Here is a 25142-nt window from a genome sequence, read left to right on the forward strand (position 1 = left end):
ATTAACAGCCAAGTGCTTAACCAGGCCGCCTTTTCTGTTTATTAGATACATGGAAAGTAAAACCTATAGATTTTTCAAGTGCTTTGTGAAGAGTAGCAGAGCAGAATTCAATATAAAAACCAAGACTTTGGAATCAGAAAGGTCTAGTTTTGAGTTCCACCTTTACTATTTCCGGACTGAGTGGCCTTGGAACTTGAACAGAAGTGACTTTCAGACTGGATATATAGTGTAGGCTTAGGTAAAATGAGCTAATGAACTGTCCTGACTGATTCCAGATTGTTCTGAACATGATATTAAGAGGACCTTTAGGAAGAGGCCTGAACTAACCTCATCAATCCCAGGAAGGCACAATGTTTAAAAGAAAGGTCAATCAGAACTTCCCTAGTCTTGTGCCCAATTCCCCCATTGAAATAGGAACACCTTTTAGTGACCATAGGCAGGGCATTGTTGCCCTCTAGAAGGAGCTCTTGGCTTTTGTTTTTGTCTTGTTGAATTTTCCCCCAAGGATCTCTAGCAAAGCACTCAATCCCAAAGGAAGAAGAATGCTACAACTTCAACTTAGTTTCCTTCTCAAGGCGTGGGAAGTGTATCTGGCTGTTTAAAGTTAGTGTATATGTGGTTCTCTACTTCTTTAGTCTTTTGACCCTTTAAAAGTCCAGGGGAAACACGAGCCAATGCTACTTAAAAAATGGAGGAGATTGTGGCCCATCTTCTCTTTTTACTTGTAATTCAGAGGTTCTCTTCCTAGCTCCCTAAATTTAGATGCGGAAGAAAAATGTCTACACTTTCAGTAGTTACTAACTGATTTTTTTAAGCTGAATTTTAGCATTTCCTTTAATTATGAATGCATACAAGGCACAGTAGCATTAGAAGTAACTGGGACTTTGTCATCAACAGAAATCACAGATACTTTTATATTACATTAGAATTGCAGCAGATACCTCAAATATTGTTTATATTTATTACTACTGAAAATTGCAGGAGTTATTAGACCTGCTTCAAGCTCTTCCAATTTAGTGCATTAAGATGAATATATATTCTTACATCAAAAATTTGTGATTTTTAATTATAATTTTAGGTACTTTGATAATTATGTTTTAATATAATTGGTTCTCTTTTAAGCCTACATGGTTTACTTTATTTCATGCACTTAAAAATATGATCCTAAGAAGGGGTCCATAGGATTCACCAGCATCCACAAAAGAGCTTAGGAACCCCTACTCTTATTAATTCCTCCCTAACCACCTCTTTTTCTCTTTGTCATTCTCTGCCTACTCTTGCCCTCAAGACAGTTTGCCTCTGGGATTGTTGCTCTGGCCTAAGAAGAGCTAGAAAACACTAACTCCATTGGAGGACCCTTCCTTGCTCTTTTGTTTCTTTTCTTAACAGGATAGGTAAGTTGTAACCTGAATCAGAAAGGTTTGAGTAGTAACTCAGGTTTAGGACTTGGGGAGAAATACCCGGTCTTAGGTGTTGGCTTAGTGTTGAGGCTATTTAGAAACATAACCTACAAATGGTTCAGCTTTGCTCATTAACTCTCCCATATGGTTCAATCTAACTCACTAGAGTTGAGTCTTGGGATTAGGGACCAAAGTCTCTGTTACACAGAGAGCTCTATTTTTTTTTTTTTTAAAGCATGTTTCTCCCTTAGGAATCTTGTAGTGAAGGATTACCTTCTTGAAGTATAAAGGTAAAATAATGAAATCTTTTTTGTTTTATAAAATGTAGGGAAGCAGATACCCACACCCTTCCTCTAGGGTGTCTCTTTGAAAACACAAAACAAATGACAATTATGTCATCCCTTTTGATTTTACAGTATAAGGTTATAGGCCTTCTGTTATGGGTTCAGTTGTATCCCTGAAAAAGATATGTTGAAGCCCTAACCCTGGTACCTGTGAATGTAACTTTATTTGAAAATAAGGTCTTTGCAGATGTAATTAGTTAACATGAAGTCATGCTGGAGTAGGTTGAGTCCTAATCCTATTAGTTTTAGTCATCTAGTGCTGCTTTAACAGAAATACCACAAGCAGATGGCTTTAACAAAGAGAAATTTATTCTCTCACAGTCTAGTAGGCTAGAAGTCCAAATTCAGGGCATCAGCTTCAGTGGATGGCTTTCTCTCTCTGTCGGCTCTGGAGGAAGGTCCTTGTCATCAATCTTCCCCTGGACTAAGAGCTTCTCAGTGCAGGGACCCAAGGTCCAAAGGAATTGTCTTTCTCCTGGTACTACCCTTCTGGTGGCATGAGGTCAGCATATCTCTCTGCTCGCCTCTCTCCCACATATCCCAAAAGAGATTGGCTGAAGACACAATGCAATCTTGTAGTCTGAGTCCTGCCTCATCAACACAACTGCCACCAATCCCATCTCATCAGCTTCATAGAGTTAGGACCCACAAAACACAGGAAAATTGCATCAGATGACAAAATGGTGGACAACCACACAACACTGGAAACCATGGCCCAATCAAATTGACACACATTCCTGGGAGACGCAACTCAATCCATAACACCACTGAAGTGGCATTATTATAAAAGAGAAGAAGAGATACAGAGCCAGATAGATGTAGAGGGAAGATGGCCATGTGAAGAAGGAGGCAGAGATTGGAGTTATATTGCTACAAGCCAAGGAACACCAGGGGCTACAAGAAGCTGGAAGAGACAAGGAAGATCTCCCTTTAGAGTCTTTCAAGAGGGCATGGCCCTGCTGTCACCTTGAATTCAGACATTTAGCCTCTAGAACTCTGAGAGAATAAATTTCTGCTGTTTTAAACAATTCACTTTATAGTAATTTGTTACTGCAGCTCTAGGAAACTAGTACACCTAACTACTGGAACTGCAAATACCTCCAAACTTAACTGGTATTTTCTCGCAAAGCAAAGACAAGACTATCTCAAGGTACACACAATAATCTCTCAAGGAGGTAAAGCAGTTTTAACTCTTTTTTTTTTTTTTACTTTACATTTGTGTGACCTGTCTAGTCTTTGTAGTCTCTTGCAGACTGCCTGCAATGGGCATTGCATTCTAGATAGAGTACTTCAATAATAAAACTGCTTTTTTCCTATCTAGGTTTTATGGTGAGAACTCTGTTAGTAGGATTTTTATTTCCCCAACAGAAATAAATACTTGGCTCTCCTTAGATATTCTGTCTTACTACCTTAATACCATTTCTTAGTACAGTAGCATCTCAATCCTGCCATGACATCTAACAGTTACTATTATATACTTTACTTTCTTCATCTGTAAGGAGAGAGTATTTCCTCACTGAGTTTATTCAACTTTCTGTATACATAAATATTATTTCTGTTTGCAAAAACTGACAACATATTAGGAAAGTATGGTCTAGGTCTGAATTAAAGGTAGATGACATTGTAGTGAGGAGCATCTTAGTACAATGAAAGGCCATGTGACTGCCCATCTGAAAACATGCTGTAGGGATGGAGATGCCAAAGGCAGGGGAAATAAAAATGGTTTAAATATTAGCCCCCTGTAAATGGTCACAAGATTATATGTTGTGAATTACAGGCATTCATTTGCAATCAGATTGCTTCTTACTTAGGCAACTTTAGATATCCTGCACCAGAACACATAGCAGCAGGAATTTATTTGTAACAACGGTAAGACTGGAGAAATAATGTATATAAGAGTAACTGGAAAATAGCAGGTGCTCAATAACATTATCTTCCCTTCCCTTTTCCTCTTAAACATATTACTTTCCCCCATCATATGAAAATGAAGCATGCTTTTGTTTTATCTCAATACTATCTTAAATTTTTTCAATACAAAATACAGGACACTTCTCTGTAGAATACGGTTCTGATACATAATCTGTGTGTTAGGTCTGTGAATGTTCAAAATTCCTGAGTGCTGCTGATTAAAGGCAGATACTTGATGATAATCGGAAATAATTTATCACTGAGCCTTTGTTTTATGAATGTTTCATCTACATACTTTAATTATACCCCATATTTAACTGACATCAAATGCTGAATGTATCAGTATATTAGATTAGATAATCTCTGTATGCATTCATAATAGAATGGAACTTCAGACTTGTATCGTATCTTAAAAAAAAAAAAAAAGTATGAACTTCAAGGACATTTGAAATGAGCATCTTAGCCCAAGGCAAGTTATGCCATTTAAACAGGAGAGCTAGAATGATAGTTTAGTTATTTACTTCTTCTTGTACTCAAAAAATATGATTTAATTAAAGGGAGGTCATATGAGGTTACTAATGACTGGCTACTCTGAAGTCAGAAAGCTATAGTTATGAACTATTATTATTATTATTTTGGTTTGTTTCAAAGCTTTCTTTTCAGCTTATAGGGTAAGAGAGTGCTCCTTTTAAAAGCTTTTGTAATTCCATATATAGTTGGAAGTTGAACAGAGAATGGTGCCAGATGAATACTAGATGCCCAGTCCTAACATATTGGTGTTTATGCACTTTGGATGACTCAGAAGTCATCAGTGATAGAATCCTTGATTTATTTTTTCTGCAGAATCCAGGACTTAATATTAGTTTAAGTAAAAACAAATATATTAAAGATAATGTTCCATATTTTCAAAATAATTGAGTTAGCACTGACTAAATATTCTACTCTGTCCTATAGGGTCGCTATGAGTCGGAATCAACTCAGCAGCAACGGGTTTTATTATTATTTTTTAACTGTATCTACTAAGGCATTGATATTCTGTTAATAATTGTATATTGTGTTGCATTTCAGATGAACAATTGTGTCAGTTATTGGTAGGAATTTACCTTCTCTCAATTCTCATACAAACCTGGAGGAAGATTTCATAAATAAATGGAAAGCCCACAATTCCGTTACTTCTCTTGGCACCATACATGCATTCATAAAACATTTAAATAACTAAAATATGCTAGTCAGTCTTAGGTTCTACAGATATAAAAAGATATAAAAAAACAAAGCCCTTTGCAGATTTAACCAGCTCACCTGTAGAGCAGTGATTAGGAACATAGACTCCAAAACAAGACTGCTAGGCAAGCGTAACTTTAAGCAAGTGACTAAACCTCTTTCTTTGTCTGTTAAATGAGAATACTGATAGTCCCTAATTTAGGGGGTTGTGATGAGGCATAAAATAATATGTGTTAAAGAGTTAAATCTGTGCTCAATATGGGTAAACTAATATTATTTTTCATCAGTCTTCCTCCCTTTGCTCCTGCTCTATTGAGTACTTGAAATTATACCATTTTAGGTTTACTATTTCTTCTAGATGTTTACACATGCTGAACCCTAGGTGTGAAACATCTCATCTCTTCATGTCCTATTCTTCATTGGGTTCCTTCTTATTTATACTTTTAAGATCCAGTTCATTTATCACTTTTATAAGTATGACTTCTTGATCTCTCTTCCTAACTTAGTCAGACATACTTCTATGCTCTGTGTCCACAATACTGTGTTCATATTTCTAGCAATGGACCTTAATCTAATACACTATATGTCTCACCAGACTGTAAACTCTATAAGGGCAAGAATCATATTGAATTCATGTTTTTATCCCTAATACTTAGGAAATGTAATTGTTACCCAAAGTGACTTTTGAATGCCTGAAAAAAGGGATGAATAAGTGATATGGTCCCTTTAGAATAATTGGAAAACTAGTGGTTCTTTAACAGTTCAAATATGTTTATGCCAAACACACTAGTCAGCTATCAATTGGACGCTCACTCTATGCTATAACAATGGAAAAGATCAATAGTATTGCATTGGTACTGTGGCCAGTGCTTCTAAATTTTATGATCTACCTGTCAAAGTTCTGAGGCTCTAAAAGTAACCTAGGCTTTACCCACATCAGAACAATCTTTACCCAGGATATATAGCTATATTTGTAAATGTAGATATATATTCCACCCTGGGAGCACTGGGGGCGAGAAGGTAGATAGGAATGGTTTTTATGATAAAAAGACAAGCGATCAAATACCTTAAGGGAGTGAGAGAGCTAGTCAACCAGATTGCTGGAGAACGAGTTTTCCAGGCAGGGTGGACAGAAAGTGCAAAGCTCCTGAGGCAGAAATGTGATTAGTTCATTAAAGAAATATCAAAGAGGCTACCAGAGCTCAAAGGGAGTAGTAGAGGAGGAGAATAGTAGAGACGTCAGAAAGGTCAGAGTATGTGTGGACAGATTAAATAGAGTTTCATAATATAAGAACTAGAACTTTGGCTCTTAACTCTGATTTGGGAAGCCACTGGTGTATTTTGAGTAAATCAGTGATACGAACTGAGGTATGTTTTAAAGATCACTCTGTTGTGTTGAGAAGAAATTGTATAGAGAACAAGGGAAGAAGGTAAATTAGTTAGGAGGGAAGCTAAGAGGTAAGAGACGGATGCCCTGGGAGAGGGTAGAGCTCTTTTTGTAGAATTAAATGCAACGCCATTAGGTGAAATAAATCAAGTAATGAATACCATGGGAAAAATATGGAATTTGGAACTATTTGTGATTTATTATTTTTAATATTGAGTCAAATGATAGATCAGAATAATATGACTTGACTTTAGTATATGTATAGATAAATAAAGCAATGGAGTTTGAACAGAGCTTTACAAAGTATGAAACATAAAAAGAGAATAAATTACTTGCTAAACACATTTTTTTTATTATCAAGTGAATTGAAGGAAAAGGTATCCTGTTTTGCTGTCATTTAATATATGTGACATTCTCATGAGATAAACTGCAGGGTTTCTCATCACTGAGCAGGATTTATCACAGGATACTATCATTTTGGATCCACTCTTCTGACAAATATAATCTTCCAGTGTCCAACTTAAGCTCTTGAAAATATTTTCTTCAGATTGAAAATGTACACTTAAACCTTTAGATGATAAAAATCCATCTACTAAAATAGACAAACTTTGTAAATTCTTATGGCTTAATTCAATTTAGCAAATTTTTATTAAGAGCCTGATTATATGAATTAATGTGTCACACGATTGAAGAGTAAAATGTAGGCTATGACTTCATGGAACTTAATGTCTTCTAGGGTGAGACTAAAACAACATTACAACAGAAAGCAAAATATGGTTGATTTAAGCTTTTGCACAGAGTATGGTGACGTTGATGTTTACTTTTTGGAAAAAAAAAAGTACAAACAAAAAGTTTTCCTTATTTGGCATTTAGGAATCACAGCCCAACAGCAACTCCTCACTCACAAAGAAAAGCTAAAGCAAAGCCTGCAACGCGTCTCTCAGTTTGTCATGCTGTGGTGGCTTGAGTGTGGCTGTGATGTTGGAAGCGATACTACCAATATTTCAAATACCAGCAGGGTCATCCATGATGGACAAGTTTCAGTGGAGCTGTCAGATTAACACAGACTAGGAAGAAGAATCTGGAGGTCTACTTCTGAAAAAATTGGCCACTGAAAACCTTACGAAAAGCATCGGAATATTGTCTGATAAACTGCCAGAAGATGAACCCCTCAGATTGGAAGGCACTCAAAATACATCTGGGGAAAAGCTGACTCCTTCAAGTAGAACCAAACTTTATAATGTGGATAGAGTTAAGCTTTTGGGACTTTCATCTGCTGATGTGGCACAACTCAAAATGAGAAGAAACAGCTGCAAAAATAATCGGAAAGTGCAATATAAAAAGTATGAATCTAGGAATATAGAAGTCATCAGAAATGAAATGGAATGCATAAAGATCAATATTCTAGGCATTAGTGAGCTTAAATGGACTAGCATTGGCCATTTTGAATAGGACAATCATATGGTGTACTATGCCAGGAATGACAAATTGAAGAGAAATGGGTCGCATTCATTGTCAAAAAAAAGTTGCGAGATCTATCCTGAAATACAACGCTGTTAGTGATAGGATAATATCCATACACCAAAAGGAAGACCAGTTAATACGATCATTATTCAAATTTACACACCAACTACTAAGGCCAAAGATGAGGAAATTGAAGATTTTTACCAATTTCTGCAGTCTGAAATTGATCACACATGCAATCAAGATGCATTGATAATTACTGGCTATTGGAATGTGAAAGTTGGAAACAAAGAAATAGGATTGATAGTTGGAAAATATGGCCTTGGTGATAGAAATTATTCCAGAGATTGCATGATAGAAATTTGTAAGACCAACTATTTATTCATTCAAATACTTTTTTTCAACAACATAAATAGTGACTACACACATGGACCTCATGAAATGGAATACACAGGAATTGAATCAACTATATCTGTGTTAAGAGAGGATGGAAAACTTCAATATCATCAGTCAGAATAAGGCCACGGGCTGAGTACAGAACAGACCATCAGTTGCTTATATGTAAGTTCAAGTTAAAGGTGAAGAAAATTAACACAAGTCTGAGAGCCAAAATACAGCTTTGAGTATATCCCACCTGAATTTGAAGATCATCTCAAGAATAGATTTGACACATTCAACCCTAATGACTGGACGAGTTGTGGGATGACATCAAGGACATCACACATGAAGAAAGCAAGGGGTCATTAAAAGGACAGGAAATAAAGAAAAGGCCAAAATTATGTCAAAGACACTCTGAAACTTGCTCTTGATGGTACAGTAGCTAGAGTGAATGGAAGAAATGATGAAGTAAAAGAGCTGAACGGAGTATTTCAAAGGGGCTTGAGAAGACAACGTAAAGTATAATAAAGTAATGTGCAAAAATCTGGAGTTAGAAAACCAAAAGGGAAGAATAAGATCAGCATTTCTCAAGCTGAATTAACTGAAGAAAAAAATTCAAGCCTCAAATTGCAACTTTGAAGGATTCCGTGGGCAAAATGGAGCCCTGGTATTGTAGTGTTTAAGAGGAATGGCATGTTACAGCTGCTAACCAAAAAGACTGGCAGTTCAATTCCTCAAGCCACTCCTTGGAAACCCTATGGGGCAGTTCTACTGTGTCCTATAGGGTCGCTATGAGTCAGAATCAACAGCAGTGGGTTTGGCTTTTTTTTTTTTTTTAAATGAGCAAAATACTGAATGACGCAGGAAGCATTGCTGTACCAAAAAGAATTGGTCAACATTAACCCATTTCAGGAGGTAGCTTATGGTCAAGAACCGTTGCCACTGAAGGAAGAATTCCAAGCTGCACTGAAGGCATTGACAAAAAACAAGGCTCCAGGAATCGACAGAATACCAACTGAGATGCTTCAACAAACAGATGCAGCACTAGAGGTTCTAACTTATCTATGCCAAGAAATTTGGAAGACAGCTACCTGGCCAACCATCTGGAAGAGATCTGTATTCGTGCCCCTTTCAAAGAAAGGTGTCCCAATAAAGGGCAAAAATTATTAAACAATATCATTAATATCACATGCAAGTAAAATTTTGCTGAAGATAATTCAAAAACAGTTGCAGCAGTACATTGAAATGGAACTTCTAGAAATTCAAGCTGGATTCAGAAGACGATGTGGAACTAGGGTTATCATTGCTGAAGTCAGATGGATCATTGCTGAGAGCAGAGAATACCAGAAAGATGTTTATCTGTGTTTTTTTGACTATGCAAAGGCTTTCAGTTGTGTGGATCATAACAAATTATGGACAACATTGTGAAGAATGATAGTTCTAGAACATTTAATTGTGCTTATGAGGATCCTGTACATAGTTCGAGAGGCAGTTGTTAGAACAAACCAAGGGGATACTGTGTGGTTTAAAATCAGGAAAGCCGTGTGTCAGGGTGGTATCCTTTTGCCATTTTCGTTCAATCTGTATGCTGAACATATAATCTGAAAAGATGGATTATATGAAGGATAACGTAGCATCAAGATTGATGGGAAACTCATTAACATCCTGCAATATGCAGATGACATAACCTTGCTTACTGAAAGCAAAGAAGACTTGAAGCACTTACTGATGAAGATCAAAGACCACAGTCTTCAGAATGGATTACATCTCAATATAAATAAAACAAAAATCCTCACAACTGGACCTATAAGCAACATCATGATAAATGGAGAAGAGATTGAAGTTGACAAGGATTTGTTTTTACTTGGATCCACAATCAATGCCCATAGAAGCAGCAGTCAAGAAATCAAATAATGTATTGCACTGGGCAGATCTACTGCAAATGGCCTTTTTAAAGTGTTGAAAACAAAGATGTCACTTTGAGGACTAAGGTGCACCTGATCCAAGCCATTCATATGCATGTAAAAGCTGGACAATGAATAAGGAATATTGAAGAAGAATTGATGCCTTTGAATTATGGTGTTGACGAAGAATGTTGAATATACCACGGACTGCCAGAAGAACGAACAACGTCTGTCTTGGAAGTAGTACAGCCAGAGAGATCCTTGGAAGGGAGGATAGCAAGACTTCATCTAACTTACCTGGACATATTATCAGGAGAGGCCAGTCCCTGGAGAAGGACATCATACTTGTTAAGATAGAGGGTCAATGAAAAAGAGGAAGCCCCAATGAGATAGACTGACACAGTGGCTGCAACAATGGGCTCAAATATAGCAATGACTGTGAGGCTGGCACAGGATTGAGCAGTGTTTAGTTCTGTTGTACATAGGGTTGTTATGAGTCTGAACAGACTCGATGGCACTTAACAACAACAACAACCACCAGTCAAAATTTCCTACACATATCCTCAGAGACATTAGTCAAGATTCCTACAGTGAGGTAAGGCCTAGGATGGAAAGCAGCAGAGGAACAGTCACCTAATGTTCAAACACTGGTGGAATTAGAGACAAAGGCATAAGTATATTAATGAATGACAAAGGCAATCACTAGAAGAATGAAAACTAATAACATAATTCTTGAACATTGAAGAGAGGGACTATGGAAGTGACATAAATCTTCGTATTTCATATCAGAGAGTCAATAGATAGTGACTAAAGTTGGTAAATGAAGAAACTAACTCCAACTCCCTGAGACCAGAACTGGATGGTGCGCAGCTACCGTTACTGAATGTTGTGATCAAAGACTCTATACAAGAATCTTAATCAAAAGGGGTAAAATGTGGAACAGAATTTTGAATTTTTAACGAAATGCAGACTTTCTGGAGCCAATGAAGCTAGATGAACACCCAACTATTGCCTTGAGGTAATTTTTAAACCTTAAACCTCAAACCAAAATATTCCCTGAAGTCTTCTTTGAATTAAACAATACTTTAGCTTAATTAGTAAAGTATGCCTGCCTTGAGCATTCAGATAATTATCTATATGGGATCATATTGACGACAGCATCCCGAAAGGTTAGACAAGAAGTTAGGGGGCAGTGAGTTTATGTTAATGGTAATGGAATAATTTGGAAAAGGATAGTGAGAACGGTTACACAATTTAAAGAATATAATCAATGTCACTGAATTGTACACATAGAAATTGTTGAAATGATATAACTTTTGCTGTGTATATTTTCTCCAAAAAACCAAATAAATCAAAAAAGAAAAAGAAAGAAAGAAATAGAGCTTTGTATGTTACGCAGTCATGAAGGAGGACACAAGAACAATTAGAAGCATTAATTATTAGAAGAGGGGTAGAGCAGATATCCACTGCTTTCAATGATAATCTCTTCTTTATTATTTTCTTTGTTATCATATGCATATTTTACTTTGATGAAAAAATATAAAAGTCATCTTAAAAAAAGAAAAATAATTTGTTCTAATGAATAGCTACATTTCAGGATATCTTAAACATGCTTAAAAAACTAATTTTGACTTTTAAATTGTTAAAATATTACATTTGAAAGTCAGCCTATCCCGTGTACTTTGAATTTCTGAATAATCACTGTGAGAGAAAACTATTACATCTCTGTGAACCTGATCAGGAAATAAAAATGTACTAAGCTCTCCTTAACATGTGATAGTGACAGTCAAGGAGCCAAATGCTTTACATAAGCTATTTAATAAAATTCTGCCAAGAACCTTACAACTTACACAATATTATCTCATGCTTAGATATAGTAAATAAATAAACTGACCAAGGTCATACAGTAGCCCCAGGATTTTTTTTTTTAATTGCTTAAGATTAAATATATGTACAGGTAGTCCCCGGGTTACAAATGTCTGATGTATGTACAATCCATAGTCACGAACCAGTCCCCGTAAAGCCTATATTAAAAATTCAAGATACATACAATGGTTTGTAATAACAAACTAGTGCTACGTTGTGACATGCATCAAAACATTATTATTATTATTGTATTATTACATTAAAGATATTTTAGTGTATCTGGAAGTATTTCTTTAATTTTTTATGCATAAAAAGGTACCCTATATACTATATACTAAGACCAACACTTGACTAACTGACTTTAGATTTGAACCATACCTAACTCTTCCAATTTATGTACAAATTCGACTTGAAGACAGATTTAGGAATGCAACTTGTCCGTAATCTGGGGACTGCCTGTAGTTCCAAAATATAAGTCCCTGCTCCCCCTCACTAGAAATTATCAGTTGCAGACATATTTTTAACACAAAATATCTTAAACTTTTTTCTTAGTAGCTTAAAATATCAATTAAACAAGTTTTATTTGATTTCCATAGTAACCTGGCATTATAAAGTCTGGTGATATTAAACTTAATTGATGGTGAAAACTATTCTCTCTTAAGAAATTTAAAAATATTCAGCTCATATCCTATTTTCAGGAGTGAGTGAATGTGTGTATTTATATAAAAAGATAGATAAATTGTATTTAATGAGTATTAAAATTACAGAAATATATTAGTTCAATCAAAACATCACATGCAATGTAAAGTACGATGTACTTTGTCCAGAGCTATGCTTCTTCAGGAACACTGTGTTGATAATCAAAACTCTCATATATTCAATTCCAATATTTGTCAATATTCCAATATTTGTTGTGTTCATTGATTAAATCTTCACAATAACTACTTGGATTATTAACTGTTATCCAGTTTTAAAGATTAAAAAATCAAGGCTTAGCTCGCCTCAGGTCATACGGCCAGTAGGAGAATTTGAACCCAGGTCATCGCTTCCCTCTAAATTATCTGTAGATATGGCTCTTCAACCAACATGAAATATACTTAATTGGGCAATAATTGATCCTGTGACATTTTTGTTTCAGAAGGATATTTATTGGTATACATTGTGGCAAATTCCATGTTGAAATTGCTTTTTCTATGACCAACCAATAAAGAAAGATATTGGAAAGCAATAGAATTATTTTAGGCAGGCACATTCTTAGTGAATGCATCTTACACTCTTGTGCTTCTGGATTTCTCACGTAAGTTATTTGACAGTCATCCATTTAATTATTTGTCCAAGGATCAACATCTAACCTATTGATCTACTTCTCAGTATCCTTTGTTTTTTCCACTAGGACTTTTGTTTCTTTCTATTTGTCCGGCTTCTGGAAATTTACATAAATTTTACATGGTTTCTAATGTATACTGACAGTAGATTTTGAAAAGTGTTTTTTAAGTTAAGTATATTTTTTCTGACTATAAACAGATTTATCTTTTGCGTAGGCCTAAATTCTAAAACAGTATGACCACTCTTTCTCTGAACTTTCCTATAAATTTCCATGTCAGCAATCTTTTTTTTCCCTTATTGGCAGAATTAAGTTCAAAGTAATTATCTTTGCATTCCTTCTATCTTCTGATAGATGAAACCATTAATGCAAATCAAGAATTAACCAGTTGTTCTGATATTAATCAAATGACCAGTTGGTAGATGTCCACCATTTCTTATAACAACATTTTAAAGTCAACAATTTCTATTATCCCCACTTTAGAGACGAGTAACAATAAGCTCAGAGAAGTTAAATAACTTGTGTATGTACAGAAATCATACACAGATACACAATATAATTTTAATAAGTGATACATGACCATGCATAGCAGACATCAAAAATTAATACTCCTAACCATCAGATCAGACTTGTTTTATTTTTTTTTCACTGAAATTCATAGTAAGAAATACACTTTCTATTTATGGTCCAGTGCAAACACACACGCACACACGTATGGGTTTGTGTGTGTATGTGTGTTTGTATAGGAGCCCAGGTGGCACAAGTGGTTTGTGATTGGCTACTAACCTAAAGGTTGGCGAATCAAACCCACCCAGAGTCTCTGCAGAAGAAAAGACCTGTCAATCTGCTTCCATTAAGATTACAGCCAAGGAAACTATGGAGTAGTTCTACTCTAACGCATAGGGCCACCATGAGTCGGAGGCTGCCTCAACGGTGGGTAACAAGAACAACTATATATGTGTGTGTATATGTGTATACACATAACAGAAAAGTTCCACAAACTTACCCTTCTTTGAATTCTAATATTTTCTCCTTTATAGTTTTTTTTAAATCCAATTTAATTCAATTGTATGTCATTTATAAAAATGCTAGTCATGACCCAATAAATTGATTTTATAACTCACTGGTGGTGACCCGTAGTTTGAAAGTCTATGGTTACCTTCCACAGAGATATCACTTTTTCTCTCTCCTTAGCAAAATGTTCTTTTCTACTGTATCTCTGTCCTTATACAGAGTTATATACAAGCATGTGATTTCTAAGCATGTCCTTTACAAACATTATTTTTAGGACAAATGTATATGCTTCCATACCCTTATTTCAGATAAATATTTGTACATCACTAAATCTTGATATTATTTAAGTCACTGCATTTAGATACTCGTGTTATAATGCTGGTTTTAGCGTGTTTGTTCTTCATTTATTTGGCCAGCGTATTTTGAGCATCTAACATTGTCAGGCACTCCTCCTGAAGGCACATGAATGAACACAACAGGCAATGCCCTGGATCTCAGTGAGTTTGCCTACTATAATACACACGTTGTTTTAGAGATGCTTGGGAATATAAGCCCTTTTCCAAAATCATTTCATTATTGAATTTAATTAAAAATTCTGTGATGATATCTCTGATTTCTTTTCTCTATACCACACTTGTTGACTATATGTAAAAGGGTTCATTTAAAAAAAAAATCGGAAATCACTTTAAATATAAATTGAGTATTTTTGACAAATAATTAATTAAAAACAGCAAAAAATATGCTTCTTACCATGACAACTTGGTAGGGCTCTATTCCATCCAGGTCTTCCATCATCTCCCATGATACAGGTGAGTGTTGAATAACCTTGAAGAACATAGCCTGCATCACAGTAATAGGTGACTGTTGACCCTAGTTTATAATCCATTCCGAGTCTGGTGCCATTCATTATATTGCCTGGATCAAAGCAAGACTCTCGGAGCTTTGCTGTAAAAGAGTAGTGATATAAAATCAGTTTCTTGAAATTACTTTTTTTTTAAAAATGAAATCTCTACAATGTATTCATTTCTTCCTCTAAATGGAGGGGAAAGAACCTTTTCTGCTTCTGTTTGGGGGATCAAAGTATAAAGTAGCTCTCAACCATATCTGAAATTTTGCTAATACGTATTAGTTAGTAGGAGAAAAAAAAGCTTGGTAGGTATTCTTATTAAGATTAGTGTCTAATACAGTCAAACATAGGATTTTTAAATTTATTTTAAACTATTATGTGCTATGATCCATGAACGAGTATTTTAAATGACTTTGGGAAAAAAAGCAGGATCCCTTCTAATATTTATTTAAAAGAGCTTCCCCCCAGCCCAAGCAATGTACATCCGTCCATGTTACTGAACCTAGAAATTACATCATTGCCTATATTAAGTTCACTTCACTTCACCATGAGAAGGAAAGCAAAGGAACCTACTTCTCTGTCCTGCAACCATTTCTCTTAACTTATTCCATTTCCTCTAGTCATCCCCCATATACAGTATACCCTTATAAAGTAGCAAAAAAATCTTTACAAAATCCAAACCATGGACTTTTGGATAGAAAGTCTATGTCAAAGTAAAGTACTTTCAAAACTAGCAATAAAAGAAAAATTGAAAAATAAAGTCCACTCACAACAAAGAAAATGTTTTCTGTGCTCCCAGATAGTGAACTAAAGAGAATGAGTAAACATTTTGAAAAAATGTACAGAAATAAAAAGATTTCAGGGGTAGCACTAGAACATGTTTTTGTTAACAGACCTAGATAAAGTCTGGAGATGAGTTCCAGTTTATTATTATTATAGATTACTTAAAATAATAAAGAAATATGCAATGTAAGGCCATCACAATAAATTCAGGATACTAAATATGATGATTTTCTACATTAGAATTTAACTTATGCTAATGAGAAGTCAGGAGGTAGGTGTATCTCTGAGTCAGGGAACCACTGAAATCTAAGTCAACAATATCTTAGTACTTCGCGAATAGAGAGTTTATATTAAAATCTGATTAATTGTAACAGTAAGAATATATATCATTCATTCCTAAAAGTTTGCCAAGACATGGACGAAGCTGGAACTCATCATGCTGAGTGAATTGAGTCAGTCACAGAAGGACAAATATTGTATAAGACCTCTATTATAAGAACTCAAGAAAAGGTTTAAACGCAGAAGAAAATATCCTTTGATGGTTACGAGGGTGGGGAGGGAGGGTGAGGGTTATTTACTAACTAGATAGTAGATAAGAATTATCTTGGGTGAAGGGAAGGACAGCACACACTACAGAGGAAGTCAGCACAACTGGACTAAACCAAAGCTAAGAAGTTTCCTGAATATAATCAAACACTTTGAGGGACAGAGTAGCAGGGGTAGGGGTCTGGGGACCATGGTTTCAGGGGATATCTAGGTCAAGTGGCATAACAAAGCTTATTAAGAAAATGTTCTGCATCCTATTTTGGTGAGTGGCGTTAAAAGGTTGCAAATGGCCATCTAAGATGTAACAATTGGTCCCAACCACCTGGAGTAAAGAATGAAGAACACCAAAGACACAAGGAAAGTATTAGCCCAAGAGACAGAAAGGGCCACATAAACCAGAGACTTCATCAGCCTGAAACCAGAAGAACTAGATGGTGCCTGGCTACCACCAATGACTGCCCTGACAGGGAACACAACAGAGAGTCCTTGGTGGAGCAGGAGAAAGATGGGGTGCAGAACTCAAATTCTAGTAAGAAGACCAGACTTAATGGTCTGACTGGGACTGGAGGAACCCCAAAAAGCATGGCCCCTGGATTCTCTATCAGCCTAGAAATAAAACCATTTCCAGGGCCAACTCTTCAGACAGGGATTGGACTGGACTTTGGGACATAAAGGCATACTCGTAAGGAGTGTGCCACTTAGCTCAAGTAGATACAAGAGACCAAAGGGGCAGCTTCTGTCCAGAGGTGAGATGGGAAGGCAGAGAGGGTTAGGAGCTGGTTGAATGGACATGGGGTATCAGGGGTGGAAAGGAGGAGCGTGCTGTCACAGTATGGGGAGAGCAATTAGGGTCACATAACAATGTATCTATAAATTTTTGTATGAGAGGCTAACTTGAAATGTAAACTTCATTTAAACTACAACAATAAAAAAAGAAAAAAAGAAATCAAACGACGCATTGCATTGGGCAAATCTGAAAAAAAAAAAAAAAAAGTTTGCCAAGAATTTAAAGTACTTCACTTTTATAAGAACTAATGAGAATTCTGTGCTTTAGGAAGACACCATAGAGAATTTTTTTAATAATATTTTATTGTGTTTTCGTTGAAAGTTTACACAGCAAGTTAGGTTCCCTTTTGACAATTTCTACACAAATTGTTCAATGACATTAGATACATTTTTTACAATGTGTTAACATTCTCTTTAATTGCATTTTGGTTGTTCTGTTTTCTGTACTCTAGTTTCGCTGTACTCTTTTCTTATCTTTGCTTTCAAGTAACTGTTGACCTTTTGGTCTCGTATAGATGTTTTTTCAATGGAGCACTGTACTCACAAATAATTTCTTTTATTTTGTGTGTCAATCTGTTATTTTGCTAAAAGGTGACTTTATGGGATATTTTCAGTTCAAGTTTTAAACAGCACCATATATAATTTGTCCTAATTCAGCTAAGGAAACCCCGGTGGCGTAGTGGTTAAGAGCTATGGCTGCTAACCAAAAGCAGTTCAGCAGTTCATATCTACCAGGTGCTCCTTGGAAACTCTGTGGGGCAGATCTACTCTGTCCTATACGGTTGCTGTGACTCTGACTCATCTTGACGGCAACAGGTTAATTCAACTAAAGAAAATGGTGGAATCATGATTTAAGTGATTTTAATAAGTATCAGAGGAATGAATAAGGTCGACCTTCTTTCCTCCCATTCTTTTCTCCTTTCTTCTCACAAATACTTATTAAGAGCCCACAACCCAACTAACACTGGAAGCAGATCAGTGGATAACCAGAAAATATTCTGGCATTTATGGAGTTTACAGTCTATTGAGAAAATAATTGCATTAAATAAATGCCTACACATGTGAAGAGTGCTGCATAAGGACAAGCATGTTACAGGGGAAACTTCCTGAAGAAGTGACATCTAAACTGAGCATTGAGAGATAATAAAGAGTTGACTAGTGGAAGGGAGATGAAGAGCAAGAAACGGAAATGCAGTGGTGTGTGCAAGTCAGATAAACTGAATACCTGAGTTTTAGTCCAAAGCTAAATAATTTGACCTCCCAAGTGTGCATACTCACACACACACAGACGCACACACTTTAAAATCAGTGTATCAGGATTATAGTTGTTCCTTAATTGTGCCCTGTATTTTATACTCACACTTCACTGTAAAAATTGCTTCCTAAACGAAGGAACTACATTCCTTTCCAGATACAAATATTCACACAGCACTTTTCAGGAAAGAATTAGCAGGATGAATACTAAATTGATCACTTAGAATGAGGCTTTAGCCTTTTCTTAAACAAGCAAAAGAGAAGAAAGAAATAAAAACCTCAATGTAATGTTTAGCCAGAACAACCTAGTCTTTACAGCTGGCCTTCATGCAAGTGAACTGAATCCCTTGAGGGAAAAGGAAGGATTGAAATTACTGCTTAAAAGGATTAATCTCTTAGACAGGTCTAAGCATCTAACAGTCATCTTTTTGAAAACTTTGCTTTTTCCTTCTTTAAAGCTTTCCCAGAAGTTTCAATGACATGTCAGTGAAACTGTAATGCAAATATAATGACATTCTCTTTTTTTAAGGAGAGGAAAACATGGTAGACAAATTTAAAAACACTGTCCCTGCAACAATTTTATATTGCTACCCTCATTTTGAGGGGATTCATTTATTTCATTATTATGTTTACATTCTGCTTTAAATCCTCGGTGAGTAGATTTCTGTGAATAATACCGCCCTTGTTTATTTTCATGTATGCCATAGCAATTACATCTGGAATTTCTGAAAACACCTGGAGAATCCTTATGTAAATAAAGAGCGAGGCAGTAGATGGAAAGGTGATTTTACTGTTTGAATAAAAAATCTGTGTTTACTTGAGGCAGACAAGATATTAGCATTAATTTTTATGAATAATTAATTTTATTTACCTTAATTATAGTTCGTCTTCTGAGTAAATCCTAGGTAAAGGAGTCCTTTGCCTGATAATCTCCAAATAAAATATATCAGGAGATGTCCGCTAAACCCGAAAAACCCACAGCAACCCTATAAGACAGAGTAGAACTGCCCCAAAGAGTTTCCAAGGAGTACCTGGTGGATTTGAAGGGCTCACCTTTTGGTTAGCAGCCATAGCTCTTAACCTCTACACCACCAGGATTTGCTAGCTCTAATATATTTTAGTTTTCCTCTTAAATTATTTCTGCTGACTATACATAGATATATAGATACACACATACATATATATAAAATCAGCAGAAATATATAATTATCTATTATACAGTATATATTAAATTATATATTATACACATTTTACATATTATATAAAACTTATGTCTTACCTATGGCTTTTAATTAAAGAGCTACAGAAAGTATTATTTCAAATGAGTCAGGATTTAAAAACTAATTTTTCAGTGCTAAGAGAAAACAACACACTTAAGTCGCTATATATGACATGTGTTACCAATGCCAAAGTGGAACTTTTGTACTATCTACAGCTTCTATTTATGTGTCACTTCATTTTGAGGGTGCACATCTTATCTTGAAAATTCTGAGATGTTTGTCTGTCTACAATAGTTATAAACATCCAGATGATTTCACATTATTAGCTTTAAGATGTGAGACAATTGAGGAGGAAGAATTTGTTGAAATAAAAATAGGAAATAGGGAAGCTGATAAGAGAAGAAAGGCCCTGGAGTTCCTAAAGTGGGCAATGTGATTTTCCCAGAGAATTAATTGGGATGGATTTGCAGAGATCATGAAGTCAGTACTAACATCCTAAAGAAATACCTTCCGGAGTATAAAAATCAGACTTTATGTGGAACTGTGTATATGCATGTGTTGGTACAGTGGCTAACGATGGTGGGTTTCAGTTACAGAGACAAGAAGAATGATGTAGGTCATGGAATGAGTATGGATTTCTCTGTTTATTCTCATATTTTTGCTTGCTTTCACTCTTAATGGTAATAATAATATATGCAGTCTTGTACAGCTTGTTTTAATGACTTAATCTTTAGTTTCATCTTTTGTAAAATAGGGATAGTGATACTTATAATACTGTCAGTATTATATTTTTATTGCATTTGTAAGTGGGCCTGCTTGTTGGGAGGATAGAGGTGATGCATCAAAAAGGCAAATACTGTACCTAGAATACAGTCTGTGCATAATAAATTATTAATATAATTATTATAATTTCTTTTAACTTCACATCTGTAGCCTGATTCCCATGGTAGCATAAAGCTTAAGCTTAAGCTGAGAAACAGGAATGGACATATATCTTGCTGAGATAAGTTTTATCTCCAGGGCTTAATTACATGAATTTAGTAATGTATAGTCAGTAGGTGCAAACAGTTAACGCCCTCAGCTGCTAACCGAAAGGTTGCCAGCTCAAGTCCACCCAGAATCACCTAAGAAGAAAGGTCTGGCAATCTCCTTTCAAAAGGTCATAGCATTGAAAACTTCATGAAGCACAGTCCTCCTCTGAAACACATGGGGTAGCCATGAGTTGGAATTGATTTAATGGCAACTGGTTTGTTTTATTTGTTTTAGTAATAGCTACCTGAAATGTTTCATAGAGAAAGGACTGTGAGGCCATGTCCAGTTGGCAGAAGAAAAAATACTGTAATCAATCAGCATCATATGCCATGAGCATAGTAGTGAGTATTCGTGGTACTCTTCGTGCATCTATTACCCTAGAGATCTCTAGAAATGTTTTACGAGATACTAATTCACAGAAGAACCTTGTTCTACTGACTTGCCAACAGTTTTTTTTTTTTTTTTTTTTTAATTTATTGTATTTATAAGCCTACCAAGGAGCCCTGGTGGTGCAATGCTTAAAGTGCTTGGCTGACAACCAAAAAGTTGGTGATTCAAACCCAACAGCCACTCTGGTAATCTGCTCCCATAAAGATTACAGCTTAACAAGTCTTATGGGGCAGTTCTACTCTGTCCTATAAGGTCGCTGTGAGTTGGAATGAGTTGGAATCGACTCCATGGCACACAACAAAAACATAAGCCTTCCAAATAAGTATAAGTAGCTATTCTTAAGAAGACATGTTCTCATTTATGAAATGTGAAGATGGAAATTTATGTATCTCTAAGGTCTCTTACCTTTCAAGTATTCTGTGATTTTAATTATGACTTGATTAAAAAAAAAAAAAAGAAAATATCTCCTTACGCTGTTCAAAACTAATCAACAAATAATTACCAAACAGTTACTATGCATAAGCACTATTCTGTGTACTCAGTGTACATTGATCAATAAATAGACAAGGTCGCAGCTCTTAAGAAGTTTATATTTTAGGGTATTTTATATTTTAGTGTAGTGAAATGAGTGAGGATGCATATAGCAAATAAATAAATAAGAAAGTATCAGTAATATGATCATTTGATAGAAGGCAAAAATTTGTAAAGTTAGGGATACAGAAAAAGCAGAAAGAATAAAGAGGACAAAATAAGGTATCAAAAACCAAATAAATGTAAAATTTACTAAACTCAACGGCTGAAAAAACCAGAAAACCAATACTTTGCATGCACCCAAAATAAGGTTCTCATGATATTAAACAAAAAAAGATAACAAAACAAAAATGGCCAAAATTTTAAAGAAAAATGACAAAATAAGAATTGTAGTTAATTTTAACTCAACTATTTCAATAATTGTTAGACCAAGCACATGAAATAATTGGTAAGGGTGTAAGTATTTGAAAAACATAATTAGGAAGCTTAATTTAATGAACATATACAAAAACCTGAACCCATAATTACCAAACCAAACCAAACTCAATGCCATCAAGTTGATTCTGACTCACAGCGACCCTGTAGGACAGAGTAGAACTACCCCATAGGATTTCCAAGGTTGTAATTTTTATGCAGGCAGACTGCCACGTCTTTCTCCCACAGAGTGGCTCGTGGGTTTCAACTGCTGACTTTTTGGTTAGCAGCACAGCTCTTAACCACTGCACCACCAGGGCTCCTTGAACCCATAATTATACCGGTTGCCATCGGGTCAATTCCAACTCATAGCGATCCTATAGGACAGAGTAGGACCACCCCAGAGGGTTTCCAAGGAGTGGCTGGTGGATTCAAATTGCCGACCTTTTGGTTAACAGCCATAGCTCTTAACCACTGTGCCACCAGGGCTCCAAACCCATAATTAAGCCAAAAAAAATAATAACTTTGCCGTCAAGTCGATTTCTACTCATAATTAGGTGATACTAATTTATCTCAAAGCACACAGGGTGCCTGTATTAAAACTGACCATAGAATAAGCTACAAAACAAATCTTAAGAAATGCCAAAGAATTGGAGTCATTTCTTTCTGACAACAGTGCAAGTAAATTAGAAATCTAAAATAAAAATAAATTCAAAATTAATTTTGATACTTTAAACACTTCTAAGTAACCCTTAACCAAAGAAGAAATAATACAATTAGAAAAAAAAACCAATAACTGAATAATATTGTTTATATATCAAAACTTTTAAAAAGAAGCTAAAGTGGTAAATAGAGGAAAATTTATAATTTTAAAAGCTCACATTAGAAAAATATTTGAAAATTAATAAGCAAGTATCTATTTCAAGAAATATCTCCGTGTGGTTCAAATGGCTAACAGGCTCAACTGCTAATCAAAAGGTTAGAGGTTCAAATCCACTCACAGATGCCTTGGAAGAAAGACCTAGTGATCTATGTTTGAAAAACCAGACATTGAAGACCCTCTGAAGCACAGTTCTACTCTGACACATATGGGTCACTATGAGTTGGAGTTGACTCAATGGCAAATATATACATTTTTCAATTTAAGAAATTAGAAAAAAAGCAAATCTGAAGAAAATAGAAGGGAAGAAATAATAAAGATAAAGCAATGTTAATAATGACAATATTAAACAATGTTAATAAAATCATCAAGAATAAAAAAGGTGCAACAGCAAATAAAATAAGAATACTGTGAACAATTTTATGTCAATAAATTTGAAAACTTGAATGAAAAGAATTCTTAGAAAAGATTTTAAAAAAATCTAAGATGAAACAGAAAACCTGAACGGGCTTATAACCATTAAAATTCTGCTACCTGAAATCATCAGTTCCATAAGTTTTACAGGAAAGTTTTAGCAAATATTCTAAAAACAGATTATCCCTATATTATACAAACTATTGCAGATATTAGAAAAGTGAGAATGCTGCCAAACTTAGGTAGTTAACATAATCTTGAAACCAAAAACAGACAAGAATGGTATAAGAAAGACAAATGATAGACTAATCTCATTGTAATAGATCTATGATAATTTTAGTAATAGATGGTAATAAATCTATGATAATAAATAACAGTTACCAAAATTTTAAGTAATATATCTGTGCACTGAAATCAGAAATACATACTAAAAGCAACAAATGATGAACAATCTATTTTTATCCCATGAATGTAAAGATAGTTTAATTTTAAAACATTTGTAATATAATTTAAAACATTAGAAACTTCACAAAGGAAATCATGCAATTATTTTCAATAGTTGATGAAAAAATAATTGATGAAATTCAATCCAATTCATTGTTAAAGAATGTTTAGTAAGCTAGAGACAGAAGGGAACTTCCTATAATCAATAAAGAATATCTTTAGGAAGTACAATGTATTCAATAAGAGTTTAGACTCTGGATCCTACTCTTTGAAACAAGTTATAGCTGTGCCATATGACCTTGGGCAGATTACTTAAACTTGTGCCAAAATTTCTTCACTAACAGAGGTACATAATTTTTTATATGTAAATCACTATGAAATATACCTGGAAAATAGCAAGAACTCAAAAATGTTAGCCCTTACTACCGTTGCCCCCAGCCAATAGTAAACATTATACTTAAAGGTGAAATATTAGATATATTTCCTTTAAAATCACTAATGACACAATGATTATGGTTTTTATTGCTTCTATTTGAAATAGTACTAAAATTTCTATCCAGAACATTAAGCCAGATGAAATATGTTCAAAGTAGGAAGAAACAGAACTGTCACTATTTGCAGACAATATTACCTATATAGAAAAACCAAAGATTCTGCAGAAAATTATGATTACCCATGCTAGAACTAAGCAAGTTTGCTAGATATTAGGAAATTACAAAAATACACAGTTTCTTATCATTAGCAATAACCATAAAATCTATTTTTAAAAAATATATCACTTAAAATAACAATGGAAACTATAAGCCTGAGAGTAAAATGAGAAAACTTTTATAAAGTATAAACCTTTAGTGAAAGACATTTTTTTTGGAATATTCAGTTATTGTTGTACTTTAAGTGAAATTTTACAATTCAAGTTAGTCTCTCATACAAAAATTTATACATACGTTGTTAAGTGACCCTAATTGCTCTCCCTATACCGTGACAGCACATTCCTCCTTTTCACCCCTGATTTCTCATGTCCATTCAACCAGCTCCTGGCCCTCTCTCTGCCTTCTCACCTCACCTCTGGACAGGAGCTGCCCATTTAGTCTCATGCTTCTACTTGAGCTAAGAAGCACACTCTTCACGAGTATCATTTTATGTCCCCTAGTCCAGTCTAATCTTTGTCTGAAGAGTTGGACTCAGGCATAGTTTTAGTGCTGGGTTGATAAAGAGTCAGGGGGCATGCTTTCTGGGGTTCCTCCAGTCTCAGTCAGATCATTAAGTTTGGTCTAGAATTAGAGTTCTGCACCCCACTTTCCTCCTGCTCCATCAGGGACTCTCTGTTGTGTTCCCTGTCAGGGCGGTCATTGGTGGTAGCCGGGCACCATCTAGTTCTTCTGGTCTCAGGC

The 25142-nt window shown here is 35.1% G+C and overlaps 1 protein-coding gene across 2 annotated transcripts in view; it reads right to left on the reverse strand.

Annotated features, from left to right (window-relative positions):
- Positions 1-25142, reverse strand: part of CSMD3 (CUB and Sushi multiple domains 3) — a 1379111-nt gene that overhangs the window by 263957 nt on the left and 1090012 nt on the right. For both annotated transcript variants that reach the window (XM_004372959.1, XM_004372958.1), the window contains one exon: positions 14961-15155. In XM_004372959.1, the coding sequence (XP_004373016.1) occupies positions 14961-15155 (195 nt within the window). The remainder of the gene's footprint in view (positions 1-14960; positions 15156-25142) is intronic.

This window comes from Trichechus manatus, unplaced genomic scaffold, assembly GCF_000243295.1.
Source record: "Trichechus manatus latirostris isolate Lorelei unplaced genomic scaffold, TriManLat1.0 scaffold00022, whole genome shotgun sequence".
Classification (NCBI taxonomy): Eukaryota; Metazoa; Chordata; class Mammalia; order Sirenia; family Trichechidae; genus Trichechus; species Trichechus manatus.